This window comes from Dipteris shenzhenensis, chromosome 17, assembly GCF_047967505.1.
Source record: "Dipteris shenzhenensis isolate YYH24624 ecotype China chromosome 17, Dip_SZ_1.0, whole genome shotgun sequence".
Lineage (NCBI taxonomy): Eukaryota > Viridiplantae > Streptophyta > Polypodiopsida > Gleicheniales > Dipteridaceae > Dipteris > Dipteris shenzhenensis.
Genome location: NC_141612.1, coordinates 3,204,165 through 3,229,647, shown reverse-complemented (window position 1 = coordinate 3,229,647; position 25,483 = coordinate 3,204,165). Strand labels below are relative to the sequence as shown.

Genomic DNA, 25,483 nt, shown 5'->3' with positions numbered 1-25,483 from the left:
CGTTTCCAAGTTAACACACTTTTGCCATTCTTTAAGCCTCGTTGCCACCATAGGAAAGCTGTATCCTTGAGGAGGGAGGCTGCCAAGGCAATCTTTTTGCCTTCAGTGAGGTCAACAGTATCAAAGTACATGCGCGGTTTTGCGAGCCATTGGTCAACTGTTAGGCGATTTCATTGACCAATGTAGGCTTCCGGAAGTTTAATGTCAAGTCTTTTAGTTTTGGAAGCTTGGAGTAAGCGGTAGAGGGCACGGAGTTCAGTGTTTTCTACCTCTGGTGGGAATGAGTCCACATAGTCATCCGGTGGCATCACGTCATCCTCTGTATGTGTGGTACTGCGAGAATCCTGGAGTTGTTGGACTTTCTAGACCAAGTCGGAGATGCTGTCTTGAAGCTGAGAAATTTGAAGTTGAAGTAGTGCTTCACCTTGTAAGTTGACTTCAAGGATCTTTTTTGGACTTGAGTCGCTTATCTCCGGAGAGGCTGCACGCAAGCATTGCGACATATCTGAGGTCCCTGTGAGAAAAGCACGAACCTGCACTCTAGTTTGTACCATTCCTGAAAGAAGATCCGGGCTGTTCCCTAAGATTGCTCATGTTGAAGGGGGCAGGCGAGGCAGGATGGAACCACCCATGGAAATCTGGTAAAGGAGGTCCTTTCTCAGGTAACACTGGTGATGCTGAAGTGGGTGTTACTGCTCATGAGAGTACAGGGGTAGGTTGCAGAGTCCACGGATCTCAGAAGGGATAAGGAGCTGTTGTCGGGAGCGGAGGATATCTAGGAGGAGTGCCTTCAGAGTGTAAATATTGTCTTGGGGAAGGTAAAACCTATGTAGGAGAATATCTAGGAGCTGAAGGAGGTGGACAGTACCCTGGACATGCTGAAGCTGAGGGGTGAAAGTCTCTCCAAAGATGGGTAGCAAACTCGTGAGGAATATCGGGTTCTGGGTATCTACATGTCTCATGAAACACAACCTGGACTGTGCTCAGGAAGTAATGTAATTGAGGTGCCTCACGCAGAAGATATAGGATGTGGTCCAAGTCACTAGAAGGGCACGCGACACAAAAGACCCACGATGCAAAAGCTCCGAAATGGGCTGGTTGTGCAATCTGAACACAATATTGTGTGATAGATGATGCCTGAGGTGTCCTTGAAGGGACTGAGGCATTACCAAAGGTTTCCATGCTTTAAGGAGGGGGATTTCATTTGCTGTAATTTGATAATGAGCAGCAAATAACAATATGAAAGAGAATCCTTAGAAATAGAATGGAAAGAATCCACCTGGCATAGATTAGATCTGCCGATTAGTTGCATAGAAAAGGCCTGCAGATCTCTGTCCAGAGGTCCATGTTGCTGTCTTTGCAAGTCCACGTGGATGTGTGAACAAGAAATAGGTGCCTAGCAAGACTTTCGAGGCAGATGGACATTGGCAGGGGCGTTTTTCAGACTGCGTGGAATTTGGCGCACTTTTCCAGCGTTGAAGTCTGCGCTGTGTGCTGCGTACTGTCGGAGAGCAGGTCTGGCCTGTCTATGAGTGATCGGATAAGCAGCAACAGCGGCTGTTCATGGGCAGAGGTAGCGTGAGAAAACCAGCGAGAAGCCAGGCTGGTTTGGTCGTGGGAGATAGGCAGCAAAACATTGCTGATTGCAGGCAGGTATGGCGGGATCAGCAGGAGAGAAAACTGATGCTGCAACCTAGGCAACGTCCACAGCCTGAGTGCAGGAGGAAATGGCGAAATCCGTATGGCTGTTTTTGGAGTGGAGAAGGCTGACGTGAAATCGCGATTTGATTTTGCCCTTTTTTTTCCTAGCTGGTTGGTGGTTGCCAAAAAAAATTAAAACCTGGGTTTGGAGAACCCTTGGGTAGTCTAGGGTTAGGCCTTGGGTGTAGGGCTGGTTGCCCTTTTTGGCCCTCTAGGTACCCTTTTGTACATTGGTGCTTGGTGCCAAAAGGTGCGTCTATTCTAAGGGGCATGACCCTTGGAATATGTGTACCTTTTCATGAAGGGCTGTAACCCTATTTTAAAGAGGGGTGTCCCTACACGAAAAGATGTGTCCTTTTTTCCACGATGGGGTGTGTCCCTTGGGTGAGGAGTCAAAAACTCTTCATCAGAAGGTGTGTCCGATGGTGAAAAAGGTGCGTCCCTTGGTTTTAGGACAGCCCAAGCACATCAAAAGACACCATTTTTGTCGTGTCCATTCGCATCAACTCGTGATGTGAGGGAGATGGAGAGGCCACTGATGACTTTAGGTGGGGTTGGCGCTAAAAATTTTTACACTCATTCTCTCCATCTCTTCCATGCACAACGTGCGTGGAGATCCTTCTAGCGGAAAGAGATGTATCAGATAGGCGCTAGAAGGTGGGGGGCATCTACAGACACGAGCGAAATTTGCTCTGATACCACTGTAAGAAATCCTAGATTTACTAAATTTAGAAATGTGCTAAGGAACAGAAAGGAGACTGAAATAGCAGAGAACAAGGAATACTTGTATTGCTTGAGTGTCTGTAGTGTGTCATCCATACAATTGGGCCTCTCTTATATAGAGAGTGAAGAGTCACACATGAAAAGATGCGTACTCCAAAGTGCATGTGCATGAAGAGGTGTGTACCCCTTGTGAAAGGTGTGACCCTTGATGAGAGGGTACATTACAATGGTAGTGTCTCTTCAATAGAATGTCCCTTGTGAAGGGTTGTGCCTCATAGGAAGTGTCCCGTCGAAAGGGCATACCCTTCCACAAGTGTCCATTCATCAAACCATCCATAAGTCTAAGGTATAGAAAAAGGAATACGTCACAGATCGTGACAAACCTTGACCCCCAACTTGGCTGCACGCAAGTGGAGAGACCAATGCGCGACTTATGAGTAATGAATCTCTGGCCCCAAGCGAATAACTCCCATCGCGAAACCTATGCCCGGTCACTCTTAATAAAAGCCTAGCTGAAAAGTAGCAGTATTGCGATGGTTGAGCCAAATGTCAATTCCCTGAGGACCCATCCACTCCTCCATCATGCGATATATCTGATCCTTCATCATGCAATCAAATAAAGAGAGAGCCCACTTCTCCTTTCCCATGGAGGCAAAGTTGAACCCTCAAAATTGATGAGTACGTGAGGTGTGCAGACTCATCAATAGACAATGAACCAAACTAGATAGAGAAACCACCAAATTATATATTTCCGTCCACAAATATGGACACAATACAAGAGAGACAGATCCAGAGTCCCACCAATGGTGTGGTCCTTTGATCTTACCACAAAGTCCTTCTCCTATCTGTTAGAAAATACCCAACAGAGGAGAGGGTACACGCAGCGGAAATAATGCCCAGGAGCTCACACAGTGTGCGGTGTGGGTGTGGAATCACAAACTTCTTTACTTATGTGCATTCAATAGGTGTGCAGACTCATCAATAGACAATGAACCAAACCAGATAGAGAAACCACCAAATAATATATTTCCGTCCACAACTATGGACACAATACAAAAGAGACAGATCCAGAGTCCCACCAATGGTGTGCTCCTCTGATCTTACCACAAAAGTCCTTCTCCTATCTGCTGGCTATCTCTAGACTAGAGTCCGCGTGCTCCACCTCGAGCGTGAGTAGACTTTCCGTCTAGAATGATCTTCTCCACCTTGCTGTCTGGAAACCAGTCTAGGTGCGCAGCTTCCTGCAAGCTAAGTCTGCAGCACAAGGTACTACTTTCTCCTCCTGACTGTAGGCCCAAAGATAGCCCTGCTGCTGCTCCTTCTGCTGGTGGAATTGCTGCTCCAGATGATGTTCAAATGAGACCTGAATGGCCCCCTTATATAGCCCTCGAGGGCCTGGCCAAAAAAACCGACCCAGTCTGTACAAAAACCGACCCAGTCTGTATGAAAACCGACCAGACTGCTTGGGAAAAACCGCCCTTAAAGGGCTCACAATTCAGGCCTTTTATGGCCCAAACTTCCAGGGCTTTTGGCCCTCCATTCAAGGCAAATATGCAGCCTATAAAAGGCCTGCCACCTCCCCACTGCCAGTCACATTCCTTGGATCTGAGCCTGCACTCCCTGCCATGTCTGCGCCTCTGCAAACAGTGCGCCTCCATGTCCTAGATCCTCCGCAATCTGTCCCAGACTGTCTTGCTTCTGCTCAGTACTTTACTGGCCCTGTGTCCTGCCCTTAACAGTCCTAGATGTGCTGCCCACATGCCAGCCATGATGCTGTCTATGTGGCAGCCCCTTTCTCTCTTTTCCTGTTGGGTACTGCCCTAGGTCTCCCTCCCCCATGCTCTCCTCATATGGGGGCTTACAGATGGGGAGGTGACCTTTCCAACACCCCCTCTCACCGACACATCTCAGCCCAATGCCAACACGTCGATGAAGATGCTCCAGTAACTCCCTGGTCGTAGTCCTCCGGAACCTTTCGGTGTCGAACTCTTTTCCTGGCTTTTCATCCAGTGGCTCCTGCTCTACCAGGTCCGGTTCCGCTTCCGCACACCATCCTGGTACACAGGTCCATCTCTGGTAGTACCTCCTGGTACCACCTCCTTCAGTCACATTCCCGCCTCTGAACTCGAGCAATCCAGCCGTCACGATCTTCCAGTCGTCCCCCTCATAATGAGTGAACAACCTGGAGTCTTCCAGGCACCATGCTCTGAGGGTCTGTTTCAACCCGTCCTTCCTTTGGCAAGGTCTGCAACCAATGAATATTTCCAGATAACCTGGACCATGAACTCTCGCTGAGTTCTCAAGCAGGTACTCTTCTGGCTTCAGTACTCTTTGTCCATCACCTTCTAGCAATCTGCGTCCGAGATTTGAAGAAGCACCAATACTTCCCCTTCTGCCTTCGAAGAAGGCCAATTCCTTCCAATCTCTTATCACCTGAGACAAATGAAGAGCAGAATCTCTCCACAGCATGCTATAAAGGCTCAAATGCAGAATATCAAATACATACCAGACTATTGTACTGCCTGAATGTTCGCTCTGAAAGCAAACCCTGTACCTCAATGAGGCACCCGCCAAGATCCTGTGTAATCCTGTACTGTCCCCTTCTGAAGTCCAGCATCCATCTGACCATGAGACCCCAGGGCTTTTCATGGAATCCACCCTCGTGTCAGCGTCAACAGCTACACACCTGGAAGGTACCAAGCGCTCCATACTGTCCTTCACCTTCACAAAGGCATCTGACTCCTCGTCGACCCAACTCTCTATGTCAGACATCCTTACTGTGATTTCGGGATCAACATACCTGACCTCGGTAACACTCGGTGATGTCACCAGGAACAATTCTTCGATCACCACATTAGCTTTGGCCTTTCCCTCTGAATCTAGGTCAGACTCCTGTTTGTTTTTCATATCCGCCTTTTTCTTTCTGCAGTCCTTTGCAAAATGTCCGGGCATATCACAATAGAAACACTTCTTCTTGTGCTTCCTCTTCGAAGTCCCCTCGTCATCAGAGTCATCTTTATTGGACTTGCCACTGTTAGGCTTGCCCTTTCCCTTACCTGCGGAATCCTTCACCAGCATCGCCTTGTCATCTTTGTCCCCGTTGTAGAGCTTCTCCCGAGCTTCCTCCTGTAGCAGTGAGGGACACAACTCCTCAAATGTCAGAGGTTTGGTCCTCTGTCCTGCTGTCACAGCCGTAACAAAGCTCTTGAAACTCCAAGGCAATCTCCTCAGTACCATCAAGGCCAGATGGCATGAGTCCGTCTTCTGACCAATCGCTGCTAACTGATCCCGCACCACCTTGACCTTTGTCAAATGGCTATGTACCGTATCGCCTTCTTCCATATCAAGATTGTAGAGTTGATGCTGAAGAAGCACGATCCGGGAGGTATTATTTGTCTCGTACAGATCCTTCAGGGTGGCCCATGCCTCTACTGACGTCTCGGCCAGCTGGATATGCGGAAGAACAGAGTCCGCCGTAGTCCCTATGATTATTGCCAGGGCATGGGCATCTCTTTCTTCCCAAGCTTCAAGCTCCTCTCTGTCTACTGCCATGAGTACCTTCCCTTTACTGTCCACCAAGTCTTCCGGCTTCGACTCCTCTCCCGTGGTCAGCTTCCACAACTTCCGAGCCACTAAATGACTCCGGATCTTCACTTTCCAGATCGGGTAATTAGTCCCGTCCAGGTTCCCAGACTCTCCAAAGTTAGGGATAGTGAAAGAGAGAAAACTGGAGGAGGAGGAAGGGATAGCAGGGGCTGAAGAGGCTGTCGACATCTCTGCTGTATATACCACACAGCAAAGTCAACCAAACTCAAATTCAGTAAACCAGAACTCTGAACGCACCTGACTGAACCTGAGTCACCCTCCTTCTCGCAAGGGCACAATCCTCCAGTCGTGGAAGTCGATTCCCTAGAGCTTCTGAATCAGCGTCGTCCTTCAGCAAGGTCCCTGCCTTCAGGCTCCCACACCTGTGAGCCTCCTACTTGGGCTCTGATACCATGTTAGAAAATACCCAACAGAGGGTACACGCAGCAGAAATAATGCCCAGGAGCTCACACAGTGTGCGGTGTGGGTGTGGAATCACAAACTTCTTTACTTATGTGCATTCAATAGGTGTGCAGACTCATCAATAGACAATGAACCAAACTAGATAGAGAAACCACCAAATTATATATTTCCGTCCACAACTATGGACACAATACAAGAGAGACAGATCCAGAGTCCCACCAATGGTGTGGTCCTCTGATCTTACCACAAAGTCCTTCTCCTATCTGTTAGAAAATACCCAACAGAGGGTACACGCAGCGGAAATGCCCAAGAGCTCACACAGTGTGCGGTGTGGGTGTGGAATCACAAACTTCTTTACTTATGTGCATTCAATAGGTGTGCAGACTCATCAATAGACAATGAACCAAACCAGATAGAGAAACCACCAAATAATATATTTCCGTCCACAACTATGGACACAATACAAAAGAGACAGATCCAGAGTCCCACCAATGGTGTGCTCCTCTGATCTTACCACAAAAGTCCTTCTCCTATCTGCTGGCTATCTCTAGACTAGAGTCCGCGTGCTCCACCTCGAGCGTGAGTAGACTTTCCGTCTAGAATGATCTTCTCCACCTTGCTGTCTGGAAACCAGTCTAGGTGGGCAGCTTCCTGCAAGCTAAGTCTGCAGCACAAGGTACTACTTTCTCCTCCTGACTGTAGGCCCAAAGATAGCCCTGCTGCTGCTCCTTCTGCTGGTGGAATTGCTGCTCCAGATGATGTTCAAATGAGACCTGAATGGCCCCCTTATATAGCCCTCAAGGGCCTGGCCAAAAAAACCGACCCAGTCTGTACAAAAACCGACCCAGTCTGTATGAAAACCGACCAGACTGCTTGGGAAAAACCGCCCTTAAAGGGCTCACAATTCAGGCCTTTTATGGCCCAAACTTCCAGGGCTTTTGGCCCTCCATTCAAGGCAAATATGCAGCCTATAAAAGGCCTGCCACCTCCCCACTGCCAGTCACATTCCTTGGATCTGAGCCTGCACTCCCTGCCATGTCTGCGCCTCTGCAAACAGTGCGCCTCCATGTCCTAGATCCTCCGCAATCTGTCCCAGACTGTCTTGCTTCTGCTCAGTACTTTCCTGGCCCTGTGTCCTGCCCTTAACAGTCCTAGATGTGCTGCCCACATGCCAGCCATGATGCTGTCTATGTGGCAGCCCCTTTCTCTCTTCTCCTGTTGGGTACTGCCCTAGGTCTCCCTCCCCCATGCTCTCCTCATATGGGGGCTTACAGATGGGGAGGTGACCTTTCCAACAGAATCTCCAAGTAGTTCCATCGTCCAATCCTCCAGAAGTCCCTCGGCAAGGGCTGCCCAGGGCGGGGCTTCGGACCTGGAAGCTGGGAGAAGAGGCCTCCTGAGGATGCCTTCTGCGATGAAGCAACATCCTAAAGTTAACAGGAAGATTGAGGCTGTGATGAGGAGGCCTCTGCCTGAGAAGGAAGGGGAGGCTCTACAACGCCTTTGCGTGAAGCCTTCGGGTCAGGGGCGAGGGAGGGACGAGAGGAGGAAGATTCAGCTCTTGAGGGCTTTGTCCACCTCCCACCGGATCTATCCAAATATCAAAGGTCTTGTCCTCCGGGGTGCAGGGGTGGTCCGATGGGACATCCTGTGCCTGCTTCCCCTGTGACTGGGAAGGTGCCTCCTGCTCTACCCTCATACGCGCTCAACGCCTAGCACATCATCTGCAATTCTTCATGGCATTTTGATGGGCTTCTTGCGCTTCACCCTGGTCCAAGCCCCTCCCAAAGGCTCTACCCAAGGTGTCTGGGACTCCATCCGCTGGCCTGTCGCATGCTGCGCTCTCTCTAGACAAGCGGTCCTATGCCCCAGTCCCGGCTAGGGGGGATCTCTGCCAAGACCCCTCTTGCAGTCCCTAGCCAAGTGTCCCATCTGCCTGCATCATAAACACCGGCGTGGCAGCCCTGACATCTCTATACACAGTCTGATTTTGCCACCATCCAAGATCTCTAAAAAGATCTCCTGCAGAAGAGTCTCGGGGCACTCCATGATCAACCTGAGCCTGGGGACGCTATCATCTGCAGCTTCTGACACTGTTGTCTGAGGTGGCGACTACACCACTATGCCAAAGGCACCGCAAATGGAGTGAAGGATGGATCTGTACTTCTTGGGTAGGCCTGGAAATGGGAGCATCACGGGAAAACGAGGCACGTGATGGATCGAGTCCATGTCGTCAATAGTAAACCCATGGTATCAAGGGATAAGGTAGACAAGATGCGGGCCCAGTAGAAGGGGGGCTCCGCTCCACAAGAGACCAGGTGGTGTAGCGGGAGCTCAGCTAGAGAGGGAAAATTCCTCTACGATAAATGGTAACATTCTATATATGGTCTCCATCCAATGATAAGCTTGTCTTGATCCAATCACGTACCTGGCTCCGGGTTGGCGTGAGGCCAACTATTCTGCCTACCACTGCCCAATCCTGAAGTGACTGTACTGCTTTCTTCACCTGGTGTTTGTCCTCTGGAGAGAGAAGAACCTCAATGGCTTGGGGAGCCGAGGGCGCTGCCATGTGAGCCCCTCTCACCAGACCAATGGTCACCATCAAGATTTGTTCTTTAAAAGACAACACAGCCGCTGCTCTACGAGAAGAGAGGGAAAAGAAAAAAGGTGAGGCTGGGAGAGGATTTGTGCCCTCACGACAGACCCTCAAGGCTGCCAAAAAGGGGCCTGCAAAAAGGGGAGAAATCGCAGCAATGATATGAAGGAGAGACACCCTTCGAGACCTCTGCCAAGAACACTCTGAACAAAAGGACCAGCCAGCCCAATTGATAGACTAGCTGAGGCCTGCTCTCTCGTGGCTGAAGCACCACCAAAGTACCACACCAAAAAACCACCTGGAAGCTCCTTGGAACACTTTGAAGAAACTTAAACCCCTCATACAGCCCGGAACCAACTGAAAGGGCAGCTTGCTTGGAGATGAGGCCTGTTGTGAGGCCTCCACTTGCCAAGGCAGCCACAGAAGAGGCTGGCCGCCAGGCCTGCCTAAAGGAGGGCTGCGTCCTCTAAAGGGTGGCCTGGAGGGGCAGCGTGCAGCCACTCCCAAGTCCGCCACACCGCCCAGGCTGCAAGCGGGCTGACCCGCAGCTGCTAGCTGCGCCACAGATCACCAGGGGGGGGGGGGGGCAAAGGCCCGCCCACCCTAATTGCTAGAAGGCCGGAAGCCCTGAGTGCCTCAAAGGAACGGGGGAGTCTCGAAGTGCCAGCGGGAGTCCACCAGGTGGAAGAGGAAGGCACAAAATATTGCGAGACAGCAAGGGGAGAAGGGGAGGAAGGAGGCAGAAGGGAAGAAGGGGGGGAGGGGGGGGGCGAGCAGCAGCGAGCAGGAGAGAAGCTGGATCTTTTAGCTTGTGTTTTCTTGATGGAGTGCTCATGCTCCAGCCCTACATGAAGCCCTACTGCCAGCTCCTCATGCTGCCCACTAGGCAGTCCTCAGCTCATCTCTATGTGCCTATGTGGCCCCTCCTCCTTGTGCCCACAAGGCACTTTCCACACCCATACATCTATCACAGGTTCATGCCCTGGATCCACCTCATATGGGGCTCATAGGTGGGGCATTCAACCGTCTACCAGAACACCCTTGCAGGCAGCCATGTAAACAATACATGTAGATGGATGTGTGAACCCCATAAGCACATAGTAGCCATTGGGACAGGTAGCCCCAAACAATTAGAAATTTCTCTCATACCCGCTCACCAGCTAACAAATGATGGAGTGGAGTGTAGGAGCTGGCGCACATCGCACACAAGAGGCCATATGCCGCATGGATGAGCAATGTGGAACGTGTGGCTGATCCTCATCTGTCTCTCTTTCTATCTCTATACCTATCTCTTTTTTAATATATATATATATATATACAGAGAGAGAGAGAGAGAGATGATTCCAAGAACATGCCCAAACTTGTCCTCTGAAAACACAACAATTAGTGCAGTTTTGATCTCACGACAGTTACGCACAAGGTTGAAAACCATAAACTCTAGCACACATAGCAAGGATTACCAACTATGAAATCCCCACCGCCATCAACAGCCTCAATAATGGGAATTATTGAGTAGCCTAGGCTGCTTGTTGAGATTTATGCTTGCAGATGTTTTGAGATTGTTTACCTTTTTGATAACATAGAACAGCTCAACATGGAAAGGGCATATAGTTACTAAATAAGATGCCAAATCTCACTTGGTATGAGCAACCTCCTCCTAACACGTGCTGGGTATATGAGAATGTATATCCATTGAATGCGTGCCCCTCAATACCACATGAAGACTAAGGTCGAGTAACTTATCTATGCATTTTACTTTTGAGACTTGCTTTAGGCTGCTTGTGAAGATCTATGTTTGTAGGTATTTAAACATCGTTTATATTTTTATAAAACACACAAAATCTGCCCAATATGGAACGGGCATGTAGTTACTTGACAAGAAGCCAAAGCTCCCTCATATGAGCAACCCACTCCTAGCAAGCATTGGGTTTATGAGAATGCACATCATATAAATGTGTCTCCCTCCATAGCACATGAAGACTAAGGCCGAACAACTTATCAATGCATATACTACCTAGCAACTTGCCCCTAACATTCCACTAGTAACACGTGCTCTTTAAGGGGCGAGGGAGGTACTCCCCTTAAGTGGAAAAAGGAGACCACAACAAAAAAGTGTGGATAGGAGCAAAGGCATATGTTGCAACACAAAGCAACCAATCAAAAACAACGATGTGGCATTCCTACAGCATACTGAAACTAGCCACTACAATATTGCCATAACCTGTAGTACTCACGGATGACCATAGGGAGACTCAAAAACGTTTAGATCGTCACTCTTTTAAGGGCAGTGCTAACAATGCATCACTATCTGATCACAATCGAATCTAGACGAGTGATATCATGAACGTGAGTTGACCACAATCGTATCTAGACGAGAGAGATCATGACCGTCACTCGACAATAAATTGATAACTACTTGTTTGACAATAAATTCATTGCGACTCGTGAGTCGATTCATGAAGGGATGGGATGTGCGCATTTTCGCGCATTTAAGACCTTTCATCGGACGGAAACGAAATGAAAAGGAAAAGGCAACACCAGCGTGGTTTCTTCAACTTTCTTTCGTCGACAGACAGAGTTGTCGCGCATTCATTATACCTGAATGAGACACGCGGCTTTGCATTTATTCAGGACAGGTCGTTCTCTGCGTAAAACGCTTCAATGAAAAGACGTTGGCGTGATTCCTAAATAAATGAGCCATGGACAATCTTACAAGTTACAGGAATCACATCATTTGAATTTTGGAGAAAGTCTCAATTTGCGGTCAACATGAGGCGATATTCAGACTCGAGCGAGAAGGCGCATAGAAGCTACGTTCTCACTACGAACACGCTATATACGTTTCTTTGTCACTTTTTCCCAATTCTAACTCAGTGAGGACTGCACATTGTATTATTGGAATGCGCTAAAACCTCCAAGAGAGAGAGAGTTACCGTTGCAGAGGACCAGAAACGCAACAAAACCAAGCTCTTTCTTAGGTGCACCTTTGGCCGCAATCTTCCTGCGCTCCAACAAGCAGCCCGGACAACCTTCGTAGAAATCTTTTTTCAAAAGCGGAATTTCGGAGTCCGCCATCCTTCCAAAGATGAACGGCTATCGAATGGCACGGACGGAAGCTTTTGCTCTCTCGGCTTCCAGCTTTAAGGTGATCAATGTACAAGTTGCAGATGCTTGGTCGAGGTCAGCTCTTAAATGTGATGTCGCATATTAATTTGGCGGATGGACGACGGGTGATCGGAAGTAGGATTGGAACCATTTCACATTCCTCGAGCTAGCTATAAGGCTGCAAGCTAGAGAACTTTGCATGAATCGGTCAGGCTCTTCTGTGGGCTCCGGACTCGTTGCAGCCTTTAAAGTCGTCAGATGGTACCCGCCGGGACCTAGACTGCGGATATTCCGGCAGGCGAAAGACGTACGTTAGTGTAATTGTGTGGATTTTAAGGGAGGTGTGCTAGGTGCGATTGACGAAGAAGATGTTGGTAGGAGAGGCAGGGCAAGTTAGGGTAAAAAGAAAGGGGAAGGTGGCGAATGCGATGCTTGAGAAAGGAGAAGAAACCATGTTTTGAGCAACGGACAGAGGAGTAAACGTGCGGAAGACGCGAGGTCAAAAATCCGTCGCTCTTGGTCGCCATTTCCGAACATCCGTAGGATCGCGCCCCACCCATCGGTCCACCTGGCGCCGTTCTTCTGGAAAGGACGTCCGATGTTGACCGCCTGTCCGACGTAATGCATGACTCATATATTCGATTCCCCCTCTCAATCCCAGATACCCTCCATTCATGAGACGTACAAAGGGCCTTAGCACATGGATGGGGCTACCATGGAATATTTTTGTCATCTCACACCAAGTGGTCTAGGATGGATTTAGAATGGGAGTAACCACTTTTTCTCCCATCCTGGACCCTGGCCTCTAGACCCTGGTAGCCAGAATGGGTTCCCTTTTTTTAGGAATTCAAAAACATGGAAGGATGACATGTGTCCTTGTCCCCACAAGGTCCCCACCTCTTAAATACATGAAATGAAATGATACCATGTGTCCTCTTCCTCCTAAACCCATCCTTAGTTTTTTTTTTTGTTAGCACATGGTGGGATGGGAATAGGATAGAAATATGCATGCAACCACTTGGGACCACCTTTTCCCATTCCCATCCTATTTCTTCCCATGTGTTAAGCCCCTAACTAACCGCCCTCACATCTAGCCCACTCCCCAAATGCATGCAATCCAATGTAGTCGCTGTAAACACACCCGCGAGTGTCGGAACTTGGGTTGACTTTGAGAACATATCATAATACAGGGGCCAAATACCCTCCATTCACGAGTAATTCAGACGTCCCTTTCAATTCAAGAGTTATATAAAGACTTGAAGGGGGTCTTAAATACTCGAGCATTAGAAGTTGGATCGAGTTTGAGAACATATTCACAGCTTGCAAACAAGAAAGTTGTCAACTCTCCTACCACCTACAAGATTGCTGACAAGCAACTTGTCAAAATCATGTGGGCAAATTAGCTCTCTACTTTTGCTAGTGTTTATGGAGCATTCATGGAGCTGATCAACTCAAAAGCAAGTCCCATCTAGCCATCCAATCAACTCAAGCCCTCATCTATAAAAGAAATTTTTAGTGCAATTTTCCATGTGTGCAAAAAGCGGAGTTATTAAACAAAAATATTCTTTGACACCTCTCACACCTTAATTTTCCATGTGTGCTTTTGCTAGTGTTTATGAAGCATTCATGGAGGTGATCAACTCAAAAGCAAGTCCCATCTAACTAGCCAATCAGCTCAAGCCCTCATCTGTAAAAGAAATTCTTAGTGCAATTTTCCATGTGTGCAAAATCGGAGTTGTCAAACAACTTGAGTGGAGGGTTTGCATTGACTTGGTGGAATAGCATCTTTGATGCACTATTTCATTTTATGCATGGTGCAACGTCTCATGGAATTTTGATGAAGCCTGCAACAAAATCAACCTATCCTTTAGATGACTAAGGCACCTTGTTAATACATTCTAGTGAGTACAAACCCATACTAATTGACATCAATGATCTTTCTCCCCTTCCTACAAAAGACTTCAATTAGAGTGGATTGTTAAAATATGTATTCCATGAGTGGTGTACCACATGTTCCGTCTAGGCCAAGCTCTCCTATCTCCCTAGATGCATGGGATATAGTCGATCTATAAATAGACTCCAACTTGATGTCCATCACATATGACATAAGCACTTACCTCAAGATGGGTGATAGAGAGCATAACTTTTAAAATGGGTCTGCCATATCAGCCATAATAGAAAATTGGTCCCTTTTCATTTCATGAATAACACCACAGCAAAAGCTACACTATTGATGTTGAACAATATCATAAAAGTAAATTTATTAGTATTAAAATAAAACCTGGTCTCGAGATAACGACAAAGAGAAGACGTGTCCATGGTAGGGACTATTACCGTATATTCCCTATTTTACAAACAAAAAAATAATAGTATTAGTTACTTTAAAAATGCTTCAATAAATATAGAACCTTATTTTGCTTTTAAAAACATGCATTTACATAGATTATTGCCAAATACATGTTCTCTTCATAGGTTTCAAAAACTTCACCTCTTTTCATCGCATCGTAGAACTCGATTACACCTTACAAGGGAAGAAGATTATATGACCATGATTAAAAAACCTTTGAACCCAAGGTAGCGTTTGTCTACCTGTAAAAATGGCCACCAGACCACTTAGAAGATGAGTTGAGAGGACAAGAATCTAGAAGACCAAATTCAACAATGAATAACTAGAGAAGGAACCATTCCCAATGAATTAATAAATTTACCACAAGCTTCTGTGGACTTAAAGAGTGCTTCAATAAGATAAAACTTTATTTTTCCCAAAAGATCATGCAATTATTGCCAAATACATGTTCATTTCATAAGGACTTTCATTCATATACATTTTGTGGTGTCATGTTTTTTATTATTGAATGGTTTCAAATTTTTAATCTCTTTTTATTTCATCATTTAGAACTCACTTGTAGCTTTTAAAGGGAGAAGATTGTACTATGATGATAAAAAGGTTGTTGAACCTAAGGTCACTTTTGTCTACCTATAACAATGACAAGAAGACCACTTGGGGGATGAACCAAGAGAAAACAATTCAGAAGACCAATGAATAGCACTTTCTAATCCAAAGACAAAGACTCTCCCGCCCCCTTTCTCCTCCTCCTCCTCCTCCTCCTCCTCCTCCTCCTCTCTCTCTCTCTCTCTCTCTCTCTCTCTCTCTTATCATCTCACTCACTCCTACGAATATTCTATCCTCGTTAGCTTGTGATCATTGTGCTTTTTGTCTTACCACTCCCCTTGTATCCTTCTCTTCCCCTCTTGCCTCTTTTATGACACCCTCTACCATGCCTGATACACAGAGAGAGCTCACCATTTTTCATCTATCCTCATTAGCCTCTTCCCATTGTGCTTTCTCTACTACTACTCCCTCCTTGTCTCTTCCATCTTTCTTTCCCCTTTTACGACACTCTCTACCTTGCTGCCCACCCCCACCAACATGCAGATATGTTCGTGTGCGTGCACGCATGCGGGTGTGTGTATTCGTGCATGCATGAGTGCATCTCTCTCTCTCTCTCTCTCTCTCTCTATCTATCTATCTATCTATATATACATATATATATATATATATATATAGAGAGAGAGAGAGAGAGAGAGAGAAATGAAATGAAATGCTTGTATTAATTTTGTAGGAGGCCTGTAAGGATCTATGAGATTGGGAAAAAAAAAGTACAAAATACATGGTCCAAAGAGTTGTAGACATGACTTTGTTAGACAAGAAAAAACAACAATAGTTTTGCCTAGGGTAAGTAAACCTACCAAAATTAGCCTAAAATTACAGAGACAATGAAACAAAATTACAAACATGTAGAACTCATTGTGATTCGAGGTTTAGGGTGTGCAATGGAAGCTAGGTGGGCAAGAGAGTGAGTAGAGCAATGGAAGCTTGAAGAGTAATCCTAAGATGATGTGCATGAGAAGGAGATGAGAAGAGAGAGAGAGAGAGAGAGAGAAGAGCACATGATAGGCGTTGATCTATACAAAGGTTCAAGCCTTGTATTTCAGTCCATTGAGATTCTAGACCCTTTTAATAAAGGCCAACAGCTCCACTTTTAAGGGTTAGGAGCTCCCACACTTGTGTTCAACCTTGTCTTCATACTAATTTACATCCATCATCACCACAAAGTACAATAGCCATAATCCACGTGGGTCCTTCGATATGAGACCCATGTGCCTTCATGACTCATTTTCCTCTTTACAACATCCCCACTCAATCTGAGACTTGGAGAGGGTTACATTGGCTATGCATTGAATCGAGCCAAGCTAGGTTACAAAGGGTAATGCCTTTATATTAGGCATGTACAAGGTGGGAGTTTTATTAGCATGGTTGTATGGATGATCACATGTGACTTACTACAATGCCCTAGTTAGCTCAACAGTAACACAAATTGCACAATTTTCAGAGCAAGTAGCTTTTCTTCAATTTTTGAGGCATATGCCTCTTCCCCCCCTCAGCATTTTGGCTTGCATTTCTTCTTGATTGTGCTTTATCCATCCCAATTTTCATGTCTTGCCTATCATGTGCAATGGTGAGGGTCTCCATTCCACAATCCTATAGCACGTTGGCACCTTTCGGTCATGTCGTCCCAATAGCATGGGGTATCCTTGTTTGCTCTCCATCTTGACCACCATGGAAGTGACCATGAAGTATTTTTAGGTTGAACCTCCTTTGGACTTCCTCAAAGAGGATCTTTATCCCAAAGCCTCTATAGATCTAGGTGAAAAGACCTTGTTGATTGTGACTATTTTGCTCAATGGTGGAGCTTTGCATAAAGTTCCACCATTGAGTGACAAAAAAATGATCCCCTCCTACTCATTGTGCCTACCTTCCCCTCTCCATAGCTTTTACATCAACTACCTCCCCCCCCCCCATTTAGCTCTACTCTACTCATCTTCCCTTCCCTCTATTCATCCTCTCCCCTTCTCTTTTTTGTGCCATTGGCTATATTTAGTCCTACCCCTAGCTCGTGTGGAGACCTACCTAGGTCATTTATGCAATTTGGGAGATCAGAGTGGATGGATTTTTTTGAGCCTCCCCTTGCTTGGAAGGGCTTCCACCTTAATATGCATAGCCTTCATAGGGTTTGGCAATGGTTGTCTAGTGGAATCTAGTGGACTTTGGGAAGCAGGCATTCATATGGCACCTAAGGTGTGAATCACGAGGGAGGTTTGCTAGGATAGCAAACACACATTGGCTAGGCACAAAGGGACAACGGCTGAGCTAGGTCCTTTAGAACATGGAGACGCCTTCGTGTAGAGGCAATGGAACAAGAGCATGAATTTCCTCATTTGAGGGGGGCACCCACACAAGTTACAAAGGTTGAGGCCATGATTCGTAGGGCTTGGTCGGAGGGACTGCACAGACCCTCAAGCCCCCACCATTGGTACGGGCAGTTCTTGAGAACCAAGGTACCTCTCTGGGATTTAGTTGGTGTGACCATCCCTTGGCTTCTTCTAGCACTAACTTGACAGAGCAGGACTTGAGGGCCTTCTCAAGCCATAGACAGAGGCAGATGGGATTTTTGATTCGCTTGAGTGGCAAAGAGTCAAAGTAGTAGGCCGCTTGGGCAAGAACTAGACCATGGACTTAATTCCAGTTTTGGCTCGGCAAGAGGTCTGGCTATGCATTGAATGGCTTTGGGTGCTAGGATCAACTTAGCCAAATTAGTGGCCACCATTGAGGAGGCTCAAGAGATTCAAGATTGGAGGCACCCCTTGGTTTTTGACGAATCCCAGGGGGGGAAACAAAGCAGTATCTCAGGTGCGATTGGGGGGCACCTCTTGGTTTAAGATGAGTTCCAGGGGGGCAGACAGAGCAGTATCTCAGGTGCTAGGCAGGCATGGATATCTTTGTGGAGTAGATAGCCTCGGTCTTGGAGAGTGTGTAGTGAAAGCTTCTCTATTGGAGCTTGGCCAAATTCTCTTTAGTAGGCATAGCCCTAGAGGTGAACCAGGTAATCCTTGCTACAGCCTAGTACATAGACTCATGATGGTGTTTTCACAGGGGCTGCTAGGGGCAACTAAGGCATCTGGTATGCAATATTTTTGAGCAAGTTTAGATGGCACCTGGAACACCCGAAGCCAGAGTGGCATTACAGACAATGATCTTGCAACTAGCCTAGGGGGGCCTTGGCATCATTGATCTTGAAATGCAAAGTAAACCCCCCCTGGGTGAGTTGATAGTGCAAGGTCTCGCTCGAAGCCTTGGAAGCTCTTCATGTAGTGTAGTCTACTCAACAACACCCCTTGTATAGGTAATCAGTGACAATCATCTTTCAGATCAATATTTTTGTGCCTCTCACAAGGAAGAGTTCCCCCTTGATGACAAGCATGCTTAGGGTCTAGAAGTGTTTGTCACTTGGTCTTATTAGAGTCGATCCCACTTGCAAGGAGGAGTTTGACAGGCAACCATTGCTATGGCACCTAAAGGTTCGGGATCCAAAGGGGTGCATGCTTGGTCAACATACACATATCTATTGGGCACATGGGATAGTGGGTCTACACGCTCCTTTGGGCCTTAGATAAAGCTTCCTACGGAGGAGGAGAACAGAGATCAGCAACTGTCACACATTAGAGGAGCTAGGGCTAGGGCAGCAGAGATAGAGGTAGTGATACTAGACTCTTGGTGGGAGGGGCTGAGTACCACCTAGACTCCGCACTGTTTGTTTGGGCAAATTTCACCGATAGGAGTGCATATAGCTTTGTTGTGTGGATCACAAGACCCCTTCCTGTTGTGATTGTCTTTGTCGTTGGAGGCAGCTAGGAGCACGTGGTACTTGGCTTGGTGCAGGCTTCTTGCTGGCCGCGAAAGGTGGAGGTCTGCCAAGAATGCTAGGACCACTTAAGAGTGCATGCTCGTTTTGGGAGTACATGCGCATTTGCATCGTGCTTCTTCTTGGAGGAGTTAGCTACTGATGAGAGGAACTAAGATGGCACCCCCCCTTCCTTTGATTGCCATGATCAAGGGGTCGTAGGAGGGAGCCATGCTACCAAGGATGGCGAATACTAATTGAGTAGCAGGGACAGGGGTGCATGTAGCCTTGAGTTGGCACATGAGCTCTTTAATCTTTTCCAAGTGTGGTGTGACCGCCTCACCCTCCTTCATCTTCGTTTAGTTCAAGGTCCGTTGGAGAGTCATATTGTTGCCCACATTTAGTTCTTCATAGGTGACTCGACATTTCTGAGGTCTCAAAAGTGGTGAGGTAGTCTTGGACCTGACTAGCATGGACTTTGCCAAGGGTGAGGCATATAATTAGTTTGGCCTACCTTTCTCGTGCACAAAATGGTAGGATCTGAGTAGTGTCATCAATTGATGGAGCTATGGAGCTAGAGGGGAATGTTAACAATGGGGATGGGTGTTCCTTTGTTGGGTTGTGGTGTTGTGGAACTAGAAGGTGCATTGGTGAATGGAACGAGTGTTTTGGTATCGGGAGACAATGCAACCTATGTGGATGATTGGCTACCATCCACTTGTGAAGGATGGACGTTGTGAGAAATGGGGTCTTTCTCAGCACCAGTGATGATTTTCCATAGGTTCTTTTCCTCAAAAACCGTGCAGATTTTCCACTTCCAAAGTGCATAGTTGGGTCCCTCGAGCCTTTCAAGGATGCGGGTGTTGAGCAGGGAAATGGGATCCAAAGCCATCATATGGCTGTGAGACATGACTAGGTGGGGAGCTAGATAGCTGGACAGAAGGGACACAGAGTGGGGGAGAAGGCTTAGATATGAATGACCAGGTTAGAAAACGATGAGGGTGATCGTGGGCCCATAACCATTCTGGAGGGATGCAACGGATTGGAGATAGACTCAAGGAAATGCAAGTGCATAGGATTGCAATGGTGCAATGAGGGAGTTATTAGAATTTGAGCGAGCCTAAACTTTGAGTGATCCTACACTTTCAAATTTAGCACTAGAGTTCATTTATCAATGTTGCAAAAGTAGCAATCATTGATGTCAAACGATTTACTCTTGGGTAAAAAGTACAGCCATGTCTACACCTGCCCAGGAAGGACCTCGCTTTACTATTAGTGGATAGTGGTTTGGTGCAAAGCAGATGTAAGTTTTTATGTCTATCTTGCTTCATTATAATAAATGTTTGCCTAGAAGACTTGACCATCTCCAAAAATTGTCCATGAATTTGTAACTCTGGAGGTAGATGTCTCTTGCCCTACCTTTTACATGTATACCAATCTTTGCTCTCAAACAAAAAGAGCCATACTTGAACAAGAAGTAGATCAAAGGGATTTGTACATGTACAAGCAAATCAAAAGAGTTATCTCATATTTTCATTGGACTGGCAATATCTTTCAAAAATTACATACTGAGGGATATATCATAATTTGCTAGTACACCCACGTACATATTCCAAATACCTACCCCCAACCAAAATGTCTCCTCTATGGTCTCGAAAATTAACCAAGTCCATTGCTAATACTTGGTTGGTTTTGACAAGAAGCTAAAGCCTTGAACAACAACCTTTGTAAGTGGTGCAGCCTAGTGCATGAACTTATGCACTTTGTCACTCGATCTCATAACACCCATGAAGACAAAGTAGATGTGTTTGTATAGAATGTACATCCCTTTCTTTGCATCTCATTCCATGAAGTCCTTGCAAGAGAATCATGATATTGTCATTGTGTATGTAAGGCCTTTTGCAAAAGAACTCTCTGTACGCACATGAGATAGATGCATTTCATTTGGAATAGTTATCTTCTCTTGCAGAACTTCAGCATTTAAACATTGAGCATTTTGAATCCTCTCCTTGAAAATCTTTACTCAACTTTGATGCCACTTTACTATTCTATTATCCCTTCGCCCCGAAAGAACATGACTCATTGCTGCAGCACTCCTTGGCTCGTGTGCTCCCTCCACATGTAGACCGTCATCCTCCTCAAGCACAAACCTGCTTATTGCAATTGCTCCTTTTCTTGTGTTTTAATGGAAGTCCCAATTGCAACCTTCCACACCCCAGGTGAATGACCAAGAACACCCAAAATAGACTAATCAACACACCAAGTATGGGCCACAGAGGTATTGCAAAACCACACAAACTACTGTTTGATACCATTAGGATGTTGTCTTTAGGATGTTGCCTTCTACCCTTTAAGCAAGGAAGCAAGGTGCAGGGACACTCGCACTCGCACTTAGACCCATTACATTTATGAGTGCTCCACACCCAGTCTTTGTTTTAGCAATAAATCCAAAGAATGTGACCACACTATGTGGCTCTATTCTCTTGAGATCCCAATTAGCATCATGCACAACACTCTCTTTGTATATAGATCATCAAATTCTTCTACACTTGATGATCCTACTCTCCTCCCACCAACTGGCCGCTTGCTAGGAACATAAATATACTCCGTCCTATGACTATCATGCTCCATCATTGTAGCAGCAAGAGTGGTAGAGCCTCTTCTTCTAACCTGGGTTTGCTCCATAGAGGGCCTTTGCATTTTAGGTGTTTGCAACCAGCTTCTTCTATGACATTGTGAGCCACATCAACAAGCTTTTTTGTAAACACATTACTAGAAGCACCTATCATCATCCTCTCCCTCAATTTATCTAGACTAGGACTTGTCCCTAAATGTTTGCCACTCATGTAAGTGTAGTAGTGTGCACTTTCTAGTACAAACAATGCTAAGTCTATAGCACTAGCCTCATACAAGCTTATATATTTAGCATACCCATGAGCAGCCCGCATGCTGGAGTGCTTGGATAAAGTCACTGCTGGGACAAATCCATTGTCCTTATGTTTTTCACCTCTTTTTCAAGAAATGACCCCCCCACTAGGAAACCTAAACGTCCACCATGCCATCCAATTCTCAAGGTCAGGCAACTCACCATCTTTCATGTGCAAAGGTGTCCACCATTTCCTCAGAGCCTCCTTGCAAATCTCTGCATTGGCATCAGATGCTGCTCTCCTCCAATTTTGGCACAACTGCTTTTGCTCTTCCTAAAATGGTGACCTATTGCATCTCCTTGTGTGCTCTATCATGCATCTCTCAATGGAAACTACAAGTTGTCTCCTTACCATTCCATTACATTGGAAGGCCCTTCATTGTATATGGTATGAACTGCAAGCCAATTTGCTCCCGTACGATCGACCATGAAACCTCTAAATCCCGATAAGGGGAACCCATTATTTTTAAAATTTTCATTAAGCAGTTGCCAAAACTTTATCTGTCCACCATTTTCCTCAATATTGAATTCACATTTAGCCATCATCATGAGCTCTTTGATGAATGGGTCATAGATGTGGGAACCCATGGTGGACCATCCTCTTACTCAGTGGACATTATCAAAATGCACCCAAGCTTCCAACTCGTCTCATTCTAAGTTAATTCCTGATCCTGGACCAACAGTGGGCATCTTACAACCATGATGCTATTGATCATCTGATAGTTGGCTAGGGAAAAGCCTATGCTATGTAGGAATGCATGTCTGCAATGCCTTTTCAAATCCATTATTGCATCAAGCCCATTGTCCACACCTTCAAAACCATGTCTACTTACTGAACATCTCTCTGAATTCGTCTTCTTTCTAACAATGGTGTAATACTTAGAAGAACCTCTTGGAAACTAGCCTCATCTAGCTCCTTTTTTGCATCCTCTTTTCTGCCAGTCAACATTTCCATGACAATATCTTCAGCAACACTAACCTCAAATTTTTTGCATGACCCCGAGAGGTTCTATCATATCATCCACATGTTTTTTTTTTGCGATGACTGCTACCTTTATCCACCGGATGCTCATGAACACCTACATGCACTGCACACCTTGTAGTTTGTTCCCAAACATGTGGAATGTAGTAGTAAATGAAAGCACCACATTGCGCAACACGTACTAGTGCCTCACCACAACGAGCACAAACCAAGCTACCACATTCTCTATCGATTGGACCTACTGGACATGCTTTCCTCAATTCTCCCTTCCAATGTGTCTTGTTACAAAGTTTAGTGTGCTCCATGTAAAGACAGCCCAAATTGCAGCATCTCAAATATCCTGCACATCTAGTTATTCAAACTATTCCATTGAAAGAGTCCCGCATGCTTGTGGTAGAGTGTCCAAACATGGCCATCAGACCTTTGATCCATGCCAACCATTAGAGATTCATGAGGAGATGGTGGGAGGTCAAACACAACATAACTATTGTACATTGTTGGCAACTCCAACACCTCTTATGTAGTTTCAGCACTCAAGAAAGCAACATGCAAAGGTCTTTCTCCACTAGATAGACACAAGTTCCCAATTGTCATGCACACACTTTGATTTCCCAATCCAAACACACACTTTGATTTCCCAATTAGCCTTTGGTTGGGCTAGTGCCGTACAATTAATTCACATCCATAGGATAATTCTTTAGCAGGGATAATCCCTAGTTGTGTTGGGATTCGCCTTATTTTTTACTAACTTTTATATCTATTTTGCAGAAGTGGTTTACGCATTTACTATTGGCATTATTCTCTCTCTCTCTCTCTCTCTCTCTCTCTCTCTCTCTCTCTCTCTGTGTGTTGCCATTCCCTCTCTCTCTACTTACCTCCCTTTTTACTCTCTCCCCTCTCCCTATCTTCTCTCTAACTTCCCCCTCCTTTCGTCTGTCTTTTCCTTTTTTCTATGTTAAGCCCTTATTACTCCCTAATTACAACCCTTTCCTTTCCTTTCTATATTTGCTCCGCTTGTGCGAACCTTGTACTTCCAAGTCCCTTCCCGTAATCATTGTCTATTGCTGCCGCTTCTTTATCTCCCCGCTTGCTTAGCTTGTGCTACCCGCTATTGCCTTTGCTACCATCCATGCGCTTTATCACCTGTATTACCCCTCAAAAGACTGCTCTTCAAAGCATCGATGCTCCCCCACTTGGACCTCCATTACTACTGTGACTACTTGCCTCGCTGCCATGCTCCAAACTCTCACCCTCGACTGCTGCACCATTGGCCTCGTTGCCACACTCCAAAACTCCTTTCACTCCACTGCATGGTTGCAGGTAACTGCACCCTTCATACTATCCTTTGCATGGCTTTTGGTTAGAGGAGAACGCCCCTTAAGTCCTCTCGATTTTCCCTTCCTTTTCCTAGCTAAACTTTTTTGCACACGTGTCCCACGACTTTGTCCCTTCCTTTACCTAATTTAGTATGGTCATACCCCCCTAGTTTCTCTCCTCTAATTTGGTCCTATTTTACATGCGCTTCCCCACTCCCCCCCTCCCCCTTGGTATTTAAATTATTTTCCTTCTTTCCCCCCACTAATTAATTCCCCCCTTCTATTCTTTTTACTAGTTTTTCTCCCCTTTCTATCTACATACCTTTAACTTTCCCTCCTCTCAATTTTAAAATCCTCTTTTCTATTTAATTACATCTAGTTCCCCCTCTCTATTTTGCTTTAACCCCTCTCACTATAACTAAAAACTCCTTACCTTACTTCTTCTTATTCCATGGCACCTTAAATCTCAATTAATTTCTTTGGTTTTTTAAAACTATGGTTTACCCCAATTTTTTCCTCTTTGCTTACACTTTTTAAGGATCTTTTCCTCCTCTTTTAACCCCTTCAAACCACCCCTTCAATTTGTATTAACCCTCTTTTTTACAAAAGTGCATTATTCTTACTTCTTAAAATTATTTTGCTAAACATTGCTCTGTATTAAACCTTTTATTAAAAAAAAACAAAGGTTCATTATCTTCGCTACTTGAGCCTGATAAGAGTGTGACCTAAGCATCTATTTTTATTTTGACTCCAATAACAAGGGAGGGGTGTTAATGACATCTGTCTTCCCAACCAAAGTTAAAATTGGTTCTCACTATTTTGCTTGTTGGATTGTGGCAGGTACGTAGACTCCCCTCTTCAATAAAAGTGATGCTACCAACGACGACTTATCAAAGCCTTACTGCTCACATTTTCTCTTTTAAGAAAAATTTATTCATCCTTTAATGATGCTACTTCGTTTTTTTTAATGTTTATTGCAGTTTATTTATTAAACATTTCTCTTCCCTACTCCAAATTTGTCTACTCTTCACTATGAAAAGGGGTGTTGTAAATTTCTACTACTACTACTACTACTACTACACACACACACACACACGAATACTTCCCTAACTATGAATTATTCTTTTATGTACCCCCTTGAAATCTTCCCTTTACACTTTTTTTTAACCACCCCACATACCAAGCCCACTAATCGTCCCATACCTCCTCTAATCCCTTCTTAACCCATGCACTCATTCGCTCCTTACTCCAGTTGTGACTTAAACTTCACAAAAGTATTAAACTAGATGATAAGATGAAGACTAGATAGAATTTTTAGGAAACAACAAAGAGAAATAATTGAGGATCGAGAGATGGAGGTGGAGGTTGGGAGCGATGCGAGAG

General features: G+C 45.7%; 1 protein-coding gene across 1 annotated transcript in view; it reads right to left on the bottom strand.

Annotated features, from left to right (window-relative positions):
• Positions 1-12,584, bottom strand: part of LOC147891533 (protein ZINC INDUCED FACILITATOR-LIKE 1-like) — a 227,507-nt gene extending 214,923 nt beyond the window's left edge. The window contains exon 1 of the mRNA XM_087387922.1: positions 11,962-12,584. Coding sequence (XP_087244048.1) covers positions 11,962-12,103 — 142 coding nt within the window. The 5' untranslated portion in view covers positions 12,104-12,584. The remainder of the gene's footprint in view (positions 1-11,961) is intronic.
• Positions 12,585-25,483: the final 12,899 nt, after the last annotated feature.